The sequence below is a fragment of the Colossoma macropomum genome, unplaced genomic scaffold (assembly GCF_904425465.1).
Source record: "Colossoma macropomum unplaced genomic scaffold, Colossoma_macropomum, whole genome shotgun sequence".
Taxonomy (NCBI): Eukaryota; Metazoa; Chordata; class Actinopteri; order Characiformes; family Serrasalmidae; genus Colossoma; species Colossoma macropomum.
Window position 1 is genome coordinate 43,179,148 of NW_023494791.1, and position 23,188 is coordinate 43,202,335.

Below are 23,188 nucleotides of genomic sequence, written 5' to 3' on the forward strand. Positions count from 1 at the left end.
CAAATTTGACCCTTTGTGTAAAAAGCAGTCCATTTTGTTGTAGTTATATGTGAGGTGAAAATTAGCTTTATCAGAATATATTTATTGCTTTCAGTAAGTCAGTAACATCGTCATTGTGTGAATGCAGAGTTTCCGTGAACTGAACGTTTCAGTTTTCGTCACCAAAACCCAATGAGAGCAGTAGTGAGCGCTTTTAATGGGTGTATATATCTTAAATATCATGTATACAGCCAGTGGTCCCTCTTCCATGATTGTAGCTTCTCACTCTCGCTTATACAGTCTGTGGATTCCTGTTACAGTGGAGGCTCTTGAGGGGATCTTGAGCTTTCCGGTTTGCTCTTGCTGTTTTTAGTTTTCCACTTATTGATTTAACCATAGGTCTCGCGCGGGCACTGTCCAGCATAGTTTACTAAATTACTGATTATTGCTGCCATTAGTGGTGTATTTTGGTTCTAAATGGTATTTCAAGCTTAGTGTACTTCAGTTATAAACAAACTCACCATGGCAGTAGCTGGAAACAACATTTATGAAGACAGGCATGAATGGAGCTTTGCAATTTAAAAGCCGAGGGCTGCGGTCACAGAGTCATAGCAACAGCGCACGAGCAGCTGGGCTTTAGCTTGCACTACTACAGATGTTTTGAAAATTCAAACTAGCAAACGTGTTAACATTGAAACAAATGACATCAATCATTTTTCATATTGTCATAACTAAAATTAGTACACCAAAATTACTGCAATGATCAAAGTCAAAAGATGTCATGATGCGTGTTCTTTCCATGCTGTGATGTTTTTATGAGTGAAACACGGGATCAGGGAAGGTCGCTGAGCTAGCTGAGGGTTTTCTCTCAATGATAGGTGGGGGTGGTGGGAGGGGAGGTGAAGCATGATATTATTGGTTGATATTGTTTTTCCTGCCTGGCGCACATTGACAATCAAAAATCAGAAGATCTTTTAGATGTTTGGTGAGATGTGAGACGATATGCCGATTCTTGCTCAATACGACTAATAACTAATAACGTATAATGTTAAATGTTAGTGTTTTGATTTCAGGTTGACAAAAGTGTGTGTTTGTCCTCTGTGAAAGTGAGAGAGCGCGAGTATGAGTTGTGCGAATTGTGCGAAAGCAAGCTTCAGCAGCTCTCCTTTCACCTCCCTTCCCCTGCTTTCACCTGTTTCTGTCGCAGCAGCTAAGAGAGCGGCAGGGGCTGATGCATGACCAAAGGGCAGCAGCCGTCTGACGGGTTAGCCCTGTCCTCTTTTCTGTGCCTTCACTGTTTGTCTTTTTGCACACCTTTTTCTCTCTCACCCCACTTTCTCTTTGCCTCTCACTCTCCTGTCCATCCCCCTACTCTGTTTTCTTTTTCTCACTGTGTACCTCTCTCTGTAAATACTGTCGTCTGGTACTTCATATTTAATCTGCACCATCTGATCTCTACATTCTTTATACCAAATGGCTTAGACCGAGGAGAGAGACAGACCGACAAGGTGTTACTTTCCTTGCCATACAAATCGCAGAGTTTTATAGCTTTCAGGAAAGACAAAGCTCATTCTGTCAAAGCACATCAGAATATTACTTCAGATGTCAGCCTTTCATGAACATATTGGCTGTGTTTATTGGCCCTATATTTGTCTTTAAAGCTCATGATAAATTACGCTTCACACTTTAATTTGTAAACTCTTTGTGTTGTTTTAATCTTTCATATTGTATTTAAGTCTTTACTGTTGAGGCTAAAAGCAGATATTTATGCCATTTAATCTACTCTTCAACTTTCATAACATGATGTTTCAATGATGTCTCATTTACTTTGATATGAAGAGAAAATGATCAAATTATAGTCCATATCTTCCATACATCAGTAGCCTTTTATTCTTAATCTGATGAAACAAATCAATAGTAAGCATTTTTCCTTAGCGATGTGAACTGCATTCTTGTGTGAATGCTCATTAGGAAAATATCACAGCGCATCCAGTGTTGACGTGCACATACACTTACTACACTAGGGTGTCTGCCATCTGCGGTCATCTGCTCTCGGAGAAAAAACCCTATTTAGACTAGGATTAGTAATGATGTCACAGTATGCAGATTGTGGATATTGTCAGTACATAAAGAACACTGGCCTACTGCATGGTTCATTACGAAGAGAGCATAAGTAGTCCTGTTTAATTGGATTTAATTAAAGTCTTTGTGTAATCTATAATCATCACATTCATTGTTTTTAACGGTATTTTTTTAAACGTGGCACTTTGTCTTATCAGACTTATCTTTTTCACCTATACAGAAACCTTATATCATCATACATATTGTGTATCGTGAAAACATTTTCAAGAATTTTGATGTTTGCTATATCACTCACACCTACTGTGCAGTATAGATTCCTGCAGCTTTTACCTATTATAAAGTGAAAGCCAGTAGAGATGGGCAAAATGTTAAAATATCATCATTATCATGATAAATTGTCACAGTTTGCTTTTCTGTGTATGTTGTGAGCATTGTCACTGTTTAAAGAACACTGAACAACTGCATGATTTATTACAAAGAGAGTATAATTAGTGCTTTTTTAGTGATTTACTGTAGCATGGCATGTAAAATATTAAAGGAATACCATTGTACTCATAGTTTTTGATAGCGTTTTAAAAACCAAATATCATAATACATATATGCAGCGTTGCCCTGCGATGGACTGGCGACCTGTCCAGGGTGCATCCTGCCTTCCGCCCAATGACAGCTGGGATAGGCTCCAGCACCCCACCGCGACCCAGAAGGATAAGTGGTTTAGATGAAGTATGTATGTATGTATATGCAGCGTGAAAATATCCAGGATAAATTAATCTTATAATGTATGTATGGAGACTCTTGTGGCATTTAGTTGTGTTCTCTGCGGCCCAAATCAAGCCAATATATATATAGTCCTACCTCAAGTGTACGACTCGGAACATTCGAACGTGTGAAATGACAGGAAAGCATTTAATTTTTATGTGGATCTTGACCGTTTGCTCTAAATTCACAAGCTAATGTCAGTGCTAATGACACATTGACTTAAGACAGATGAGTAGGTGGTAGATGGTTAGGATGAGATGTTTGGATATGTTTTATACTTGTGAGCAACCAAACATATTATGTGTAGTACTTTTTTAGTGTGACTGTGATGTGGAATTCACATCTCTATAAATTATACAGAGATTCTTTATTCGGTTGGAATTGGTCATGAACAAATTACATTACTTCTCCATGTTTAACTAATCCTGTCTGAATGATACTGAAGATAAATATCCTGAATGTATCGATGATGATATGCTAAGATAGGGTTCATGTATATGTTTTTGGCACAATAAGGTTCTACTGTTTTCTGCAATGGGATTTTCACTGAAGTATTATTACATCAGGACTGCAGTACTGCTTAAACCCTCCCTCCTGTACTCTGTCACGCATCCTATAATTTACTGATTTTGGGAAAAGAGTTAGTAATTAACCTTATAAATATCAGGTAATGATTCAGATATTAAGTAAATACTATGAATTACTCTGCAGCTACTATGAAGCTATGAAAGGAATGTAATAATTAGAGTGAGGAATGGAGGTTGGGGCCATCAACAAGTCCTTTAAGGGATTAATCATATGTGCTTCAACAGTTGATCAAAGCAGGATGTGTATTTATGGAGTTTTGAACCTACAAGTTTGGCTTTTTGACCTATAAGAAATAAACAATAGTGTTTACATGGCGGTGATGAACTTGGATTTAAATGGAACCAGATGAGCTACTGCGAAGTCTGCTTCTCACTAACCTTCTTTAACTCCATGCCCAGCTTTCCTCTTTCTCTCTGAGAGAGGGTGAATACCTTTACGTTCAATATTTTTTCACCAGCCATTAAAATGAAATCGCAAAGTGAGTTTAAACTTCATTTTGGTATTTGCATTCAAATTTTAATATTGGCAATAAAACTTTGGTAAGAGTAATAATAGGTGAAAGCAATTTTTAATAACATTTTAATAAAATATCTCTTCTGCTACCTACAAAACAAACATGCTATTAAGAGTTCACACAGAATTTCTTTGTTTCAGTGTGAGAATATCAGATTAGACCATTAGACGGAAATAACAAGGGGGTTAAAACAGTGTCCAAATAGTGCTTGTCATTCCTCTTTCACTTTACATGTTGTCCAGCATTTGCATACTGGCTCAAGTTTGGTGAGCATTTTGTGCTCCTGCTTTTTAGCTGAAGGTGTTTTGTGTTAGCTCTGTCAGAATGAATACGACTAAAAAGCTCCAGAACAGACACATCACCCTCCTCAGGCTCTAAATACGAGATCGCCAGATGAACATGTCCACTGCAATCGCTTCATACACACCCACAGAGGTGATGCTACCTTCGGCATCTGTAGTGCTCAACTATAAAACCCCTTTTTCAGGAATATTTAGGAACAGGCCATATACATGCACTCAAAATGTCAACACCTCTGTTGAGCTGACGGTCGTTCGTAAGGGAGCATTTTTAACTAATTCATTTCATGGGAAAGGTTTAGTGTTTTCATTTGGAAAAGTCATTTACCTGTTTACCAAAATATTTTAGTATAAAGATAACTGAATTTCAGAGAGTCAGATTTTTAAGAAGGGAGCGTAACGTATTAGCAGATGATATAGTACTTATTGAGTCAGTAATAACAGTTTATATCACATATTAGAGAGGATAATTACACATTTCCCAAAATTTATACATTCCACAAATCACAATTTTCCTTTTAATCCATATCCACACATCTGACTGTGTATCTGTATATCTGTCTACACTGCCGTTCGAAAGTGTTGAATCACTTGCCATATTAACATTTTTTTGTTATTTTATATACAGTGATAACTTATACTATGTGGATTTAAATTATTTGCCAGAGTATTTTTAGATTTTTTATCTAATGTTTTAGAAATTGCAATGGCTTCTAAATCAAGATATGAAGAAAAAGGCACCTCAGTCAGATTGATAAAATTGATAAGCTGTCTTTGAGCCCCGATTATGCATTATTGCCCACAATAACATATTCAAACATCTATAATTACCTTGTATAAACTGCATCAGCGTGGACATTGCAGGAGCTAAAAGCGTACAAATGGCTAGAATCAGGTAATTATTTTTTGGTTTTTTTTGTTTTTTATGTTGTTGTTATGTTTGATTAGGTTAGTCAATGTTAGCTTGCCGTTAAGTTACACGAATCCTGCTAACGTTCTGGCGTTGTCTGCATGCTTTGTCAGCCAGAAATAGATTGCAGACATAACTAGCTTGCGAAAAGTCCATCATCAATTCTTGTCAGTTGTTAATCGCAAACATCCGATAATGATCAGAACCACAGTATTCACCCTTAACCAAACTGTCTACCTGTGATGAAATTATATGACTTTGGTGTGGGGAGATGTCTGAAAGTTTTTCTTGTTTATTCTCACTGTCCAAAGATTTCTCCTTCTCTGGTTCAGCCACTCAGCCTCTTTCCCCTCAAGGCTTCGGACGACTGGGAACGCTGTAAAAGCTTACACCATTTTGTTGCTGTTACTGTTGTTACTCCAAACTTGAACCACGCAGCTCACCATGGCTATATTCTATCTGTCAGGATGCTTTATTACGTAACAGTGTACAAACAGCAGCTCTTCGAGTAATACTGTTGGGCGATTGAATGTCAACAATGTGGTGACGGCGACAAGTATGACATCAGTCGAATACTGTCTGAAGCATCTGAAATTAACAATTAGCAACTGTTGTGTAAAACATATACATAACATATAACATTTACATATAGTTTTAGTTAAAAAGGTTTCTCACACTGTATTTAATATATTCACTATATATAACATATTCACTATGTAATATATCAATAGAGCCCAGCCATAGACTGCGGTGCATTTAGATAAACTGAAAACTGAATTTTTCTTCTTGTTATTCTCTTTCTTAACCTATAGTTGTGACTCCATGAACCGTTACCTTGGCAACCCTCTCAGAGGAACATGTTACTGTAAGTATTTCTTGTCACACCTGCTACATCTCACACACATGAGATTACAGATGTTCCATATGCAAATACATGAATAGGCTCCTTGTCAGGGATAGTATTCACACACAAACCCTTTACCACCTCAGAAAAAGATAGACGTTTACTTTTATTTATCAACATGAGCTCCATCAACATGAGCTCCATTTACATAAGCTCTATCAACAGTAGTAGTAAGCACATGGAAGCATTTATGTCCTACCATATGTGAGCAATCCTCAGGGCATCCATCAGTTCCCAGACTCAACCCTTAGAAGTCATGAGTTATTACTTGTGTTTTGGTATAGTATTAAAATGTAGTTATGCAGTTACATATTTAATTGCATAGTAATTAATTACAGTTGTGTTTGATTTATATTCTGCATCAAAAGTTCAAGCCTTCACTTTTTTCTGTTTGTTCTGATGTCAAAACATGTAAAAATGTTGACGTTTTCCTTCTCACCAAACAAAAACTGCAAAATATATCACTGTAAAACTACAAGTTGCATTAGTTTTGCAGTAATTTACTGTAGCATATTAACAGTAAATAACAATACAATAGCAACTGTATACTGTGACATCACAGCCGTCTCTATCACAAGGTAGTATGATGTATTTGTGTTCGCCTGTATTTTTAAATTGGGTACCACTTTAAAATAAGACTACCCTTATAAAGCGTTTATGAGTGATTTAAAATTAGTTTGCTCATGGTTGTTAGTTAGGTTATAAACACTTTAAAACCCTTAATAAGCAGTTATAACACATTAATAAAAAGGAAAAAGTTAACTGTTATATATATTTTGAAATCCTGGCAATAATTAAAAACATACAGTAACTTTTCTACAAGACAAAATCACAAGAAATGTCATTTTCTACTCAGAGTGAAAGTTTAGAATCTTCACTTTCTCTACGTTCGGTAGCTCGTTTCATTGAGCTGTGAGTGAGAAATTTTACGTCATGCTTTATTTATCTATAACTGACTTCTAAGGGTTAAATAGACAACTGTTGTTTATACTATTCAGTTTCATCTGCTGCTTTTGCGCATGTGTGTGTGAGTGTACAGATGGGGTATGTTGTAATGCTGCTGATCCAGTAGCTGAACGGTTAGATAGCTTGTGGTAAAGTAACACACATGTATCCATGTCTTTATCTATAAAGGAGGTTTGGAGTCTGTGTGCTGCTTATTTGGCCAAAATTGAATAACGTCAACTCGGATCTTTATCAAATGAATCGTGATGTTCAAGGTAAAGGTTATGCACCAGTTTGAGCTGGTCTGCTGTTTTAATGAAAAAGGTTTTTGTCAGGAAATGATCAGACTTGCCCAAGCAAGGTGCCCCGTCGTATATGCCCTTGAGAGCGTGCCAGTGAAAGGCTTGAAGAGTGGATTCCACAAATCAGCTTCTGTAACCCAGAGCCTTTGGTCATGTAGTTCATTTATGGGTAGTGACATTGAAAGGTTGGAGTCATTGTTGCTGATGGAAGTTAGCTCAAGCTGGCTGTTTTGAAACTCAGCATTTTCTTCAAACAAAAACACATGGACATGCATGCCTAGAACACTTGAATGCTGACAGGAAGCTAAGTTGTATTCAGTGGTCACAAATAAAGTTATGAGACGGGTGGACATTGCCACAGCTGATTAGCTGGCCATCGTCAGCTGATACAGAGGCTACTTTATGTTAGCTTTGATGATTTTAGGTAGGCTACTATCTCAGACCATTTTTCTTGGCTTGTGCTACATGATAAGCTAGCTGACGTAGATCACGGCCGACTATTTTTGTTAGCTACACAGCTATATTTCATGGACATTGTAGAGCAAAATTAGCTATGCAAAATAATTACCCTGTCAAGCAGGTATAGATCAAGCTCAGCAACTAAACTTCATGCCCTTCACCTCCCTTAGTTCTGTGCGATGTTGGAAAGCATATTCTCAGTGTTCTGTCTTGTAGACTGTTACAGGCAGTGTTGGGGTAGTGACTTGAAAAAGTATTCCATTACAAATTAATGGGATTACATTACTTATTACATCCTGGACTCTGAACAGTCTCACTACTTATTGCTTCACTCATAAGTTACTCTCTAAAACCCACGTAGATCTGTACCAACCTGAAAGTATTGGGGAAGACCATAGTCGTTTTCAGTAGTTTATTGAGAGAAATAGCCAATCACAGTACACATCATTTAAATGACAATATTAATTAGTTACTCTGATTACTAGTTATATAATTGGCTAATGCTACTTGAAAGCCTAGAAACTAGCAAGTTCAAAAACAGCTGCCTTGAAATAAAATCTTTGTTAATAAAATATAGAACTGAACTGACCAGAAATCGAGTCTGGCCTGTTTAGGTTTCAGCACTGAGGTTTTTAACTTTTTTAAATATGATTTCATGTTAGTGTTGGATGCTTTGACAGATTGCTTGTTTCAGTTTAAGGATGGAGGGATGTTGTGCTTGCATAATTGCTGTTTATATGTTTGAATTTAAAACATTGGAAAAAAAGACTGAGGCCTGTGCAAAAGTTACTGTACATTTTAATAGTTTTCCAGTATGTAAAACTCCGTTAATAAATTGAAATTGTGCACTACAAATAGCAGATAATGGTATTTTTAGGTTTGTTCTCTGTAGAGGATGTGTTAACTTTTCATTAAAAAAAAAAAAAATCATTTCACCTGGCGAGTTCAAATGTTCAAACTCAAGCTACGTTCACATTACAAGCCTTATTTCTCAAATCCGATTTTTTGCTCAAATCTCTCTGACACGATGGTTCACTCTCGTTTAGGTAAGTGATTCAAATCTGTCATTAACGTGAACGAACCGGCGTCCTGAAATGACCCTCATGCACACATCCTACTCAGTAACGTCACGTGAATGAATCACGTGCATCATCAGCAAACAGACTAACGGTCAGAACGAGCTTCGCTGAGAAGATAATTAACTCTGATCAGCTCTCAGCTTCATTATTAGAGCGAGACGAAGGTAAAAGAGGTGAGATGTGTTTCTTTTCCACCGTTTACAGGCTTTAACTTCTGTTCAGCGCTGCTGCCATGGTAACGCTGAATGATGGTGCATGCGCAGCGGGAGAAAAGCGCATGAATTCCGATCTGACTGTTCACTTTAAGGTCGCATGGCCACAAATCAGATATGTATCCGATCTAGGACCGCATATGAAAGTGACTGGGTCACATTAGGGCAAAAAATCGGATATGTGCCACTTCAACCTGGTAATGTGAACGCAGCCTCAGATGACTGTGTAGAAGGGACGAATTTGAATGAAAGATCTGAATTACACTTTATGATCTTACCGAAGTCATTTAAATGCTCTGCTGTCTATATTTACACAGGTGTGTGAGCATTTATCTCAGCTCTGTTTCTGCTCGTACTAGTGATGTGTATATTCTGCCTAGCTGTACAGATCCACATCACACTCTAGACATTTCAGAAGTGCCTCTAGCCACCTTATTGCTGCCCCTGAAAGGTACCCATCTTGAAGAAAATCTTGTTTTTTGAAAATCCGTCGTCAAATAAGTCTTTCAGAAGTGGTAAAAGCAATAGTGTTTTGTTATGTGGTGTGAGAGGGCCTCTTCGCGCTTTGATTGGATCTGCTGGACGGTGCATTTAATCCTCTGATTGGCTACCAAGGGACAGAAGTAAGAAAAAAAATATGTAGGAAAAACAGCAAACACTTCGTCTGAATACATTGGCTTCAATACAGATGACTCTGTAGATGAAGTGTAAATCTGGCCTAGAATTTAACCGGGAAATACGACTCACAGTCCACACATATGGTACATCGTGGGAAAGATCACTTTCTCTAGTTTAAAGTGGAATTTGTTGATATCTCAAATGGTTAAGTTTAAACATGTTCTGAATGTGTTGATGGTGAAACATTTATAATACCCTCATTCAGTAGCTTCAGTGTTTCACTAATCAGGTATAGTCTCTCTCTTTCTCTCTCTTTCCTTCTCTCTCTCTCTCTCTCTCTCTCTCTCTCCTCTCCCCCCCTTATGTACACACTCTATCGGTGTGTAAGGCACTAGATGGCAGCCTTGCTGCTCCCTCTCTTTGTGGGGGTCCAGTGGAGTTTTACTTTAGTGACTGACGAAGACAGAGTGGTAATCACCTCCTTTCTAGAACATAGGAAATGACATGGTGCACAGGAAATTACATGCACACAAAACAGACCCACCATCTAGACCCTGCATCTCTGAAGGAGGAGGCAAGTGCTGTTACAGAATGTCTTTGGACAATGTGAGTTCTTTGGTCTACAGGAAGTTGCCCTAAAGTGGTGCTTAGATAAAAAAAGCCCTGTTCAAATCCATCACTCTAGACTTTCCTAACTTGCAAAGCCAAAGTCGTCACTGTCTGCTCTTGCTCTTGCTGAAAAAACATGGTTCACGTGTACAGTCCACTGTTGCTATCATTGCACTTGGGAGGGTAAGCTCTTGGGCTGAACACAATCCATTTCGATTACAGCACTTTCAGATAAGCCTGATGTATCCAAACAGCCCCTTTATTTGTTTAATGGCGGCAGAGGCATCAATAGCTTGTCCATTCACTTCTTATCTGCAATGTGTTTTGCTCTGTCAAACAGACACCAAAATATTTGTATCCTTTTGCTATCGGTGCATCATTACTGAGACATTAGTTGGTAACCTAAACATGTGTTATCTAAAAGACAAGAGGCTTATTTTTAACAGCGTAGAGCACGGAAACAGAGGACTGGTCAAAATGATTAAATGACTTACAGAGAAATTGTGAAGAAGATTAATAAACAGTAGTAAAAGGTAAGTCTCCATGATTATTTGCTTTATGAACTCTATGATGAGTCTGGAAAATGTACATGTCCTTTAAGTGAACTCTTATAAGTCAAGAGTTATTACTGTTATTTTGCTATACCGTTCAATTTTAGGCATGTAATTACATATTTAATATACACAGTGCAATGCAATATCTTTGCTAATATCACACGTCAGTAAAATTATGCTTTAGATCAGTCAACACAGACTAGAGCCTTATGTCGAAGGAAAACTGTCAGATGTGCAAGCAGATTTCAGGAAAGGCAGAGGAACAAGAGGTATCATTAAGTGCGTTTACATGCACTCAGTAATCCAATCATAATCGAATTTCTGCAGTTATCCGATTATTCAAATGGTGATGTAAACACCATACTCCGATCTAGACATCCAATAAAGAAATCCGATAAAGAGAACTGGATTTTAGCTCAATAATCAGATTTCTCAGTGCATGTGTACTCTTACTCTGATTTCTTTCGGGTTTCTCAGTCTGCACATGTGCAAGAGCAGACAGCGGTACCAGAAAAAAGCAAGCAGCGTTGCATCGAGATGGCAGCAAAACACTTTGGAGCAGCCCTGAAACCAAACATGAAATAAAGGATTTAAATATTCTTGATCTTCTAGATGAGGTATGTTCATATTTTCAGGTAAGCCACGGTGTGAAGTTCGAGTTTTACGTTACATTTACGTCACGTCTCCTTCTGTGAGTTTATTGGCTGGTTGCAAAGCAGACATCTGATTACTGTTTGACTCACGTAGACCCGGAGTTTCCCATTATCCGATTACTAAAGTGCATGTAAACGTGTTGATTGGATTACTGACAAAATCTGATTTTCTGCGGTTATCAGATTATTGCGTGCATGTAAACACACTCATAGTGTACATACTCTGGTTTATTGAAAAAGCCAAGTCAACATTTGTTTCACTGAATACAACAAACCTTTCGACTAAGTCGTCCATGTAAAATTATGCAGTGTCCTCAATAATAGGAACATCAGAGCATCTCATTCTTTCTAATGAGGAATCTCTACACAGGTCAACAAGCAACAGTCGTGACAGAAAATAGACAATTAGACTGGTTCCACATTGGAAAGGGAGTTACACAAGCCTGCATACTATCACCATGTATGTTTAACCTATATGCAAAACATATAATCAGAGAAGCAGGACTGGAGGAAGATAATTCAGCATTCAGGATTGGTGGAAGAAACCTCAATAACAGATCGATGTGGACACACCCCTTTTTTAATGAGGATGAAGTAAGAGATACGTAAGGAATACAAAGCATACAAAACTGCATTTTATTTGCCAGTTCACATACATTTTCTATGTTATTGTATATACCATCCAGGAAAGTGCCATTGTGGCATACTTACCCTTTACACAGTAGTATGTTATTATAAAAGCTTAAAATGTTAGAAGTTGCTGCTCAATGTAATGTCGTCCATCCTTCATATGTTTATTGTCTCAGCTGTATGAGCTGTATGGCTTACTTCACATACTGACTTCTCTGATGATACCTTTACAGGACAGTGATGTAAGGTCATGTATTGCTAAGACTGTATTTCTGTTAATGGCTGATTCAGCAGACTTTATTCACTGATGTTAACAGGCTCTCTGTGGGCTAACTGAACTATATTCTGTCCTCGCTAAGCTGACCAGCTTGGCATAATAATAATTTTCAGAGACATGCATTAAATTTACATCTTTAATTAAGAATTAGCTGTAAATCTGTTCCAAAGTAAATCCAAAATAAAGAATATATTACTTGAATCGTATACTCGTTTAAGCAGAGATGTTATAAAGGAGGAGACAGGTCAGTAGTTGGAAAATGAATGCGAAAACCCATAATAACGAAACATGGCATCTGTTTGCAGAGAAAGTCCCACAGAACTTAGTGGAAAGTGCCCACTCCCTCATTGTTGAGATCTGCACAAGTAGCCAGAATGAGCTGAAAAAACACATTTTTGCATGTTGAGCCAATTGGCACAAACTATTTATGAGGTTTTTGTCAGATTTTACCAGTGATTTCAAAAATATTTTTAAAACAGTAATTTGGCCTTCGGTTTACAGTATTTTGGTCTCTCCTCATTCTAAGAGATAGGACCCTGGTCTTGTATGGATGGGAATAACTGCCTGGCAGCATTGTCGAGATGGCTGCCGAGTGAACAAACCTTCCTATAAGAACTATGGTTTAAGCTAGAGCTGTGTAATCTAAAACTAAATATAAAATATGTATACATGTTAGCTTGGTGATAACATAACATTGTAAACAATCCCATCTAAGTGGTGGGTAAACAGAGGCTATAGCAAAGGCTTATAAATGAAATAAAAATGTTTGCCTTTAATATTACTGTGTAATAATGTGTGACAAGCACATATACATTTATTTTGTCTGGTCCTCAGCTTCCCAGATAAAGTTTGGCAGCATCGTGTGATAGCAAGATCAAGTTAGCGGGTGGAATTTAACACCACTACACTGAGTATGTTGCGTTCGTACATGCAGATGTTTACTATACTTTGTTCTGCTTCAGCCAGTGTTGTGCTCTCTGCCACCACAGTGTTGACCCTGCTCCGGCCAATGGCTCTCATTGGTCTTTAGCGTACAAAATCAAATCCCAGAAAATTATCTTTTCTTCTCAGTGGGGAAAAATGACACTGAGAAAAGTAAAAGATATCTCCATAAATATAAAATTATAATACTGCCTTTAACTCAAACTCCTAAGGGTTAATGTCAGCATGGTTTACCTTAGGCAAAGATTGCCTATCCATAATAGTTGCTTTACGACCCCACAGATGCCCTCCTGTTATGTCATCCCCGTGACTGATAACTGGGCCTCACGCCAGGTGGTTCTGTGGAATACTCACTACTTGATCTATGACCTCCTGCACAAAAGCTTAGGACCAACACATGCATCTTTAATGATGTTTGTCAAAGCAAGTCGTTTTTAATAGTGAACGCTGACCGTGGTTAGGCCTATTAAAAGTAGCTGTCAGTCATATTCATCCCTTATCATATGAATACATAGAGTAGACAAAGTAATGTAAACATCAATCTAGTGTTCAGTAACCTTTTGCAGAGTCCAGCACTTCTTGTGATGTTGTAAAATAGTAATAGAAAAAAATATAAATGCCATGTTTATTTACTGCGCATCTGATTCTACACAAGTGGCCACTTTATTAGGTACCTTGTACCTGCACACACCCCTTTTTATCAGGTACATCTACTGCGTCGGTGCACTGTAGGTTTACAGTTACAGACTGTGGTCTATCTGTTGCTGCACAGTATATCAACCCCTGTCTATCAGTGGAAAGGACCATCTTTGGACCACCACTACCCAGATATTATTTGTGTGGTGGATTGTTCTTAGCACTGCAGTGATGCGAGCAATGTCTCCATTCAAACATTTCACAAATTGGAGGTGAACCTCTGAAAAATCAGTAAAAGGAAAAGCAAATTTATGAGTGTTTACATTAACTATTGTTATACGCAAATTCCTGCATGCTTGCATTGTATAGTGCAAGACAAGAGTCTTGCTCACCATGCATGGACAGATTTGAAGCTTTATTAGTTCTCGGTAGAGCAGCTTTGACAGCCCTCTGTCAACAGTACTTTGCTGTAACAGTTCAGAGACGCTGCTGGAGCGGTTAGTGGCCCGTATAATGGTGGCTCAAGTCGCTGTCCTACTACACCATCTCCCACTGAACTTCTAGGAACATTAGTCCAGACATAGCATGAATTTGTTATGTTCTGCTATATTTGTTATCATCAAATGGAGTGAAAATATGTGATGCTGAGTTTTTGTAAACATCAGTGTCACCACTAGGTCCAGAATAGTCCACCAACCAAAAATATCCATCCAACATTGCTCCTGTGGTCAGAAAATCCTTCTCTATATCTTGTCGATGGCAAACACAGATTGTGCATTGGAAAAGAAATACTAAAATACTAATACTGACTAATACCTACCTAGTGTGGACTCACTAGCTAGGGGTTTCTGATAAAGTGGCCAATATGTCTTCTTAGCGTGAAACCAGCACTGTACACACTGCCATGTTGGTGTCACTGTTGTGCTAAAAATGGCCCACCACCCAAATGATATCTGGTCAGTAGTGGTCCTATGGTGGTCCTATCCAATGATGGATGGTGTAGAGGGGGGCTGATAAATTGTGTGGCAACAGATGGGCTACAGTCAGTAATTGTAAACCCACAAAGTGCACCTACATACAGTGTTTCTCTTTCAGTTAAAGTTTTAATTAAATTATTTTTAATTAAATTATGTTTTCAATTTTTACCGTTTACTTTTTTTTGGCAAATCTCCTGTTTGTGTCTCCTAGTCCTTTTCATCATTTGAATAACTGTTCCTCCATTCTGAGGCAGTTTTTTCTTTTTTTTTTCAAATAAGCAGTCATAGTTTTAGTCATCTTTCTTGATACCTTAAAGTTTCTGTGACTGGAAAACTTCCAGTGCCAGCACTCGGCTTTTTACCCTGTGGCAGCTTAGTTGATATCCCAGATGTTTTACTTTGTTGCCTATACATTTTATAGGAGAAGCTAATTCATATTAAATAACATGAAAGCATTTTGTATTTACGTGAGATTTTAGTCACTTCACAACTGTCTTTCTCTTTTCCGAAAGATAGACTTGACAGTTCTGTCTATTCTGGGTGCAGCATGCTCTGCTGGGGAGCTATGTATTGTACTGTGCAGAGAAGCATAAATGAAACTTGTCACCATTCCTTCTGTAGAATTCAGTAACTTCTTACAGTCAGTACTCGTCTGGCACTTCTATGAAAGTTTGATGTAGTATATTAACATTGTTAGCATTGTTTTGAAAATATACTGTTTGTTCACTAGCCCATATATATAGAAATAACTGCCTATGCAGCCTGCAGCAATGTAGTCCCACCTATTCACACAGAAGTTATAGGGAGTTTTTCAGCTTTGATTGCTTTTTGAATGAGAGAAAATGTAAGGCAGCCAATTGGAATAGAGCTCATTTACATATATGAGTCTTAAAAGTACAGTAACAGTCTATTTAATTCTAAGGGATAGAGTTTTAAAGGTGGTCTTGTAAAAATTAATTATGACTATTTTGGTACATAAACCCACACAAATGTCATAAGAGGATGTTGGGGTGGGGGGGGGGTAACCTGGATATGACCTCCTTTCAGAACTACTTCAGAATCTCCCAACTTAGTGGAGAAGTCTCGCTCTTGACCATCAGTAGCCACGTTTACATGCAGCCTGATAATCCGTTAATAATCCGACGTATAGCTCAGTCGGACTGGAATACATCCATGTATACACTTCAGTCGGAATAGACTAGACAGATAGGCCATTCGGAACACAATTTCTGTCCAGTTGAATGAGGTGGGTAATCCTGTAAATAATCTGTTAAATACAGTAATAATAGCCATGCAAATATCTGATTACATTCACAGTTGGAAAGTTTAGGCACGTTGTGCGCGTGTGTGTTTACATCATATCAAAAGTTTGTAGCGTTCAACATGGCGGAGCAGAAGCTGGTCTGCAGAGGAGACGAAGTTTATGCTTTGAACTTTAAAAGATGGCGGTGGGACGGACGTCCAGCTTATGTGTCTTAGAACACGACGTCTTCCTCTCGCCCTTCTTTAATAAGGACATGTGAAGTACTTTTTCCAGAGTCTGACATAATTTTTCAAGTGATAAAAAACACTAGGGCGCCAGCTAAAAACTCACTCTGACTGGACTTGCATGATGCTTGTTGTCATAGTAACGTCTACACTAAGCAGTACTTTATTCAAATGCATAGGTTTAGGTCAGATTATTTGTTGTGTGCATGTAAAGAAAGATTTTCCTTCAGATTTTTGAGTAGTGTACATATATACACCTCAGTCTTAATCTATAATCGGAATGTATTGACAAAAATCTATGCATGTAAACACAGCCAGTTAGAAGTAGCAGTTTGTCACCAATCATCACACAGCATCAGACATCTTCCAACCTGTCAGTGTAGCTTCATCACCAGTCAAACTTCACTTTCCTCGAAGCCCTGCGATCCAGCTAGAGTATGCCGGACAGATACATTCACTAATGCAACCAATTAAGGGAGGGAATCTGGGTCTGATTGAATGAAGCTAGCCCAGCACCCTGAGGGTACACCAGTGACATTTCCCCACTGACGGGATTGATGTTTATGCTCAAGCCTCATTACAAGCTAATTTAACCAGCCGCTAATGCACTAATGTCAGTGGTGACAAGGCTAAACGCTAGGGCCATCAAACACAATAAAGCTAATGATGATGACAGTGGTACTCACCATTGGAGAGCATTATGACTGAATTAGTGTCTTCACCAGAACTACAACTGGTGACACTAGCTCGGTAATGCAGCGTGTCTGCAACCATATCGCTACTTTATCGCTATACTCCTGTTTTTTCTCAACAATATGGACCATTGTTAAAGATAAGAGTAAAGGATATGGGAAAATATAATTTGATATTTACCAGCTTGAAACTGAATGTCACAGTTACAACATCTATTTGACACCTGTCCCCATATTTTACATTTTCATTATACATTATCAACAAACCAAAGTATTTGGACATCACTGAAAGTTCTGTGGTTGGACATAAAGTTTTTATAGCAAATGCCAGAGGTACATTTAGTGTAAAAAGAGTCAAGGTCATGCAGAAAGAACCTAATCTGTAAAGGATATATGGTGTTATGGGGCTGTTTTTCTTTTTTTTTTTTTCAAAGGCCCTGGGAATCCTGTTAGGATACACGGCATGATGGGATATCAGCAAATACCTGGAGATTTTAGATCAAAATCTTGCTGCCTCTGCCACTAGGCTAAAAGTAGGTTGTGACCCAAGCATACCCTCAAATCCATACAGAAATGTTTCACAGAATCAACCTTTAACAGGGGCCATTTTCCCTCCCTGACCAAACCCCAAGGATCTCTAAAGGATCTGGAGAGATTTAGCAGTTCTCAGACCCCTTTTATGTGTTCTCTCACCTCAGACAGCATTATAAGATTATCTTGGCAAAGTGAGGGTGAACAGTGCAATAAATGCAGGGGTGCCAATAATTGTGGCACAGGTGGTTTACAGGGGGAAAATTGTAGATTTTGGATGGCTGAATGTATTTTTTTTCTTTGAATAATCAAAGGTTAGATTTCTGTTATATTCCATTGTAATTTAAGCTGCTAAACGTAGGTTTCATAGCTTTTCGGACACCAGTGTTTCTGAAGGACACCGCAGTCCAGCACAAATGTCCAAATACTTTCAGGGTCACTGTATTTATAGTCATATATGCTCATACGCAAAAGTTTGGGTGCCCTCGGCCAGATGACATATTTTGTCGATTTTCTCAGTGAAAATAAAATAACAATACAGACTTTTGTCACTTTTGCACATTTTAATCCGCAGTTACTCTTTATTTGCTGATATTAACATAATTGGAAGAAAATAAAATACAAAATGTGGCCTCTGCAACAATTCTGGCACATTTTATATTTTATGTTTTAGTTACATTTACACATAAACCGCTTATCCTTCTGGGTTGCAGGGGGGGGGGGGTCGTTGCTGGAGCCTATCCCAGCAGTCATTAGGCAGCAGGCAAGACACACCCTGAACAGATCAGCTAATAAACAGTCATTTTTAATTCAAATATCTATGTTTGTTCCTTGTAGAGGATGTGTTAACTTACTGTCACCTGGAAAATCAACAAAACAAGTTTTCGAACGTTTGCATATGGCTCTATAATTTAAGATTATTGTTAAAAACGTCCCAGTGCTATGGTGTAATGTGGTGCCATACATATGCAGAATATATAAAAAATTCATTAGCACTCAATAAAAGTGCATACTAAATGAAAAGAAATAGAACAGAAGAAGGGTCTCTATCCCCTGAGAATCGAGTTGCCGTTCTTTATCTGTGGTCGATGGGTGCAGTATGACTGACCTCATCATAGTTTGAAACTGTGCATGCTTCAAGTTGTGGGCATGATAGCCAAGTTTAAAAGATTGCCATTAACTGTTCAAACAATCAAAGCCCTTGAAGGTCTCAACAATGACAGGATTTTGGCAAGAAAGGAGTCATGAGTTGAGCTGAGCCAGGATTATTCGCATGTTCTTATCACACTGTCAATTGTTATAGAAACTTGCTTCTCTTTGCACTAATCCTCTCTCGGAGATCGTTGCATGCGGGTTATTATCCTACAACAATACTGGACTGCACCAGCGTTGCAGTCATTTGTGTTTTTCTGGCATGAAAAGAAGGCTTTAAGCCAGGCTCTGTTGGAGGGCATGAAACATTGGCTACTCTTTCATTTAGCCAATAGATATAATAAGATGAGGCAATAAATGCTGACAGTTATGAAACATCTCCTCTAGTGGAAGTCCAGTGAAGTTAATGAGCAGTTCTTAACAAAGCCCCTCACTCTGCATCAGCATCAACACACACACGCACATTCCCATTCTAATGAGAGACAGAGTGTGTCCGTCAGCCAGCCGGCCACCACCAGACCCCCTTAGGCCTCTCATCAAGACCTAATCAAGCACTCCGCTTGGATGCCTGAACATCATATGACAGGCAAGCCTGAACCCTGCCTGAAGCTGAACTGAACTGAAGTCCTATTGTGTCATCTTAACAGCTAACATAATGTGGAAGTGACAGTGGAATCAGCCAGTCACATTTTGATTTACAGTGGGTGGGACCAGAGAAAAAATGTCACTGTAGACCTACTGGAAGTCTTAGATACATCATTGACTGCAAGTATGGATGGTTGCTGACCAATATTATTCAGTCAGTTGTGATAAATGGAGAACAGTAGTGGCTCTATGCCAGGGCTCTGAACTTAAAGAGGCTCTATAAAACTGCTACAACTTAAAATATATGTTAATATGTATTTTACACGCCTCAGATGTCTGTGTTTAATGTAGAATGACCAAAAAAAAAAAGTTTTCCTGCTTCAACATTTATAGCCTGATCGCTCTATAAGCACAGTTTGCCACTGACAATTACCATGTATGAGTTCAGCATTAGACATGCATGTGTTTTGGAAAATGTACACAACTATATTATTATTATTTTAGTTTTTATTTTTTCAATTTTTTTTTGCCAGGACATTATCTGTCTTTTTTGACAGTGTTTGTTCTTACAGCACTCTGATCTGATTTTTCATTGTCATATGTCTGTTTTATTTTTAATAGCTTTAAGCACTAAATCTATAGCCTATAGCTTTAAACACTAAAAATACATGCATATGTCTTTACATCTGTATTTCAGTTGCACCCCTGGAATATTCTGAAGTCACATTTTTCCTTTGTCTGATCATAAACAAAAACCTTTTACTTCAAATTTTCAGCCATGCAAGTAAAATAAGTGGAAATCTTCTTCATAATAAGCAGTGTTAAATAATGAGAGAAGTTAAAGCTAACCTAAACGATGCAACTAGGGTAAGGTCTCACCCTTGAACACAGCCCTTTACCCTTGAACACAGGTGATGTGCAATAGGCGATGCAATCGGATAGGACGATGTGTTCGGATATCGCCCGTGATTGACAAGTAACCCACTGATGATGCCTAAAAGTTGATAATTGCCATGTTGGGATAATGACAGAGAACTAGAGAGGACTAATTTACTGCTAAAACTGTTAAAAAGCTTGCTACGTATGGGAGATTAGGGTTTATGTCCCTTTAAGAAGTGTGTGTGAGCATGTCTCAGTAGTCGAGAGAGAAAAAAGTTTGTTAAGAAGCTGCCTGTTCTCTCGCGCTGTCATGCTAGCTTTTCCAAATGTCTTCCCAATTTTGTCATATACAATTCCACCTACTATTTAGGACTAACCGAATCAAATGATACCACCAGCATTAGGAGGGTGAAGGCAAACACAAGCTTTCTTCAAGTCATGTGAAGCCAGCCATCGCAACTTCTCAACTGCCGCTAACGCAGCGTCATTGAACAGAATGAGAGAGAGACAGACAGTGTGTCTCAATTCAGGGGCTGCGTCCTTCGGAGGCTGCATTTGAAGGGTTTTTTAATGTTAAGTCTGACGTTTCTTAAGCAGGAAGCGCTATTAATACACAAGTCACCACAAACATACAGCAGAAGACACTCATGAATGCAAATGTTTGCAGTAATATCCATTAAAATGACAGGTGAAGTAAGTTTCAAAGATATCGGGTTACTCAGTGTTATATTATTTAATATGAGATTTTTATTAAAGATTTTCATTAAAGCTGTTAATATAAAAAAGCATATAAACAGTAGACAGAACAGAAAGTAGGTCAGAGCTGCAGCGTACTGTGTGTATTGGGTGGAGGGGCGGGGGCTGTTTAGGAGGGGGATATCACTGATAACGGTATTTTTTTAACTAGAAAACGTCATGCTGATCATTTTCAGATATCATTTAGGCCTAATATGCATAGCTGGTGTATGATAGAGATCCTTGGTGTTGTTTCAGGTTCATGTTTCATTTTAGACTCACAAACCTGTACATAACATTTAGCTTTTGCTTAATACAACACAGCACTGGTTCCCAACCCTGGACTAGCAAGCCCTGCTCTGCAGTCCTGTTCTAACACACCTGAACCAACTAATAAGCTCATTAACAAGCCCTTCGTAGGTGGGACTGAATGTGTTATGGCAGCAGAAATGCTAAAATGTGCAGAACAGGGACTCCAGGACCAGGATCTGAAACCACTGCTATACACTATATAAACCTGTTCAGCCTTGCCAACACATAAGAATGGCAGGAACAACAGACTGACAGTTATGAGAACAACAGTTTTCTACTGTGTGGTAACAGGTTGTTGTGAGGTATTAGTGGTAGGTACAAGTCATTGTCAGTAGTAAGGCAGATTATGACTTCCTATTCTTAATTATGCATATTGTTTGCAGGTCAAACTGTTTATAGGCTCTGTTTGTACCTGTGCCAAATTTTGTAGGAATTTGAGACTTGTGCAGAAAGTGTCATTCATCATAGCACAGGATCCAGCCATGACAGAGTTGTTCAGTCTGTGGTAGCTCACAACCAGTGATATTCAGTCCTTCTGTCTTAGGCTGAGTTCTTGCTGTATCACAGACAGCCTTGCAAAACCCATAAGTGAAATAGGACTGTGCATTACCAGATGTTCTTCCATGTGGGCACCCTAAATCAGACAGCAGACCTTGGCTGAGACCTGTTTTAATGTCTGTTATTATTTAAGATGTCTCAGAAACAGGGCTGTAACTACAATCAAAATTTCAGTGAGTCCATTTTGCAAAATTCACCTCCATCACATAGTGTATGTGCATTATGTCAAACGTTGTATCATTTTTGCACCTTTTGCTCTTCCATAAACTGCATTTACCCTGTTTAATTTTATTGAGTTAATGATTAAGTTATTTATTTATCTGGAAATACACACTGAAACCTACAAATCACTTCTGTCAGAACAAAATCTTATATCTTCAAAATGAAAACTTTACAGGAGATGGAAAAACATTTACTTTTAAAGTAAATCAATGGAACCAGAATTTTTTCCAAGTAATTTTGGGCCGTTTGTGAAATTTACACAAAATATAAAAGGCCACAGGCATTTTCAAATGCCAGAGGTTTTTTTTTCTGACGGCAGCGAAATACTACATCAGTTGGTAGTTTTGTCTTATCTAAGGTAGGCCATTCATGCAGTTAACAAGACATAATACAGCCTAATGGACCCGTTGATTTCTTAATTATGTTACGTGATACTATGCCATCAATATGCCAGTGTAACCAGGGAGGCATGGAGGCAGGGTGCAAGTGTAAGTTTCCTTTATTATAGTCCAGGTTAGAGTTGGCAAACATTGCTGAGGTATCCAAACAAAGAACAAGAAACAAAACTGACAAACCAAGAAAACAATTTAAGAAAGCTACTCAAAAACTCAACAGAAGAAACAGCAGAAACAAGAAACCATCCAGGAAATACACGAAACAATAACACACAATACACGACAAGGATAAGGTAGACTGGCAGGGGGGGGTTGAAATAATCTCAACAGAACAAAGCACGACACAGACAGAAACAGAGCAGGGATGTTACAGCTAGTTCACAGTGAACTTCTACAATAGTACAGCTTCTTCGTTGATCACAAATGTAGCTAGACTGAGCTACTAGGGCTAGACTAAGCATGCTGGTTTAACTAGCATTGAGTGGTCCAAAAAACAAAACCACACCTCTCCCAGGCTCCACCGAAACCTCTGCTCCTCACTCCGTTGCAAACTCCAACTCACAGTATCCTCTGACTCCGGACAGTCCACCTGTCCACTTTCAGCCTCTCCTGATTACTGAATTCTATCACCTGTATCTCTGTCGTGTGATCTGTTAGCGTTTCTATTAAGCTTAGGTTCTTTGCGAGATATTTTTTCAGCCTGCTGTGCGT

At 38.4% G+C, this 23,188-nt stretch overlaps 1 protein-coding gene across 1 annotated transcript in view; it reads left to right on the plus strand.

Annotated features, from left to right (window-relative positions):
- Positions 1 to 23,188, plus strand: part of atrnl1a (attractin-like 1a) — a 370,723-nt gene that overhangs the window by 142,228 nt on the left and 205,307 nt on the right. The window contains 1 exon segment of the mRNA XM_036575121.1: positions 5,944 to 5,996. Coding sequence (XP_036431014.1) covers positions 5,944 to 5,996 — 53 coding nt within the window.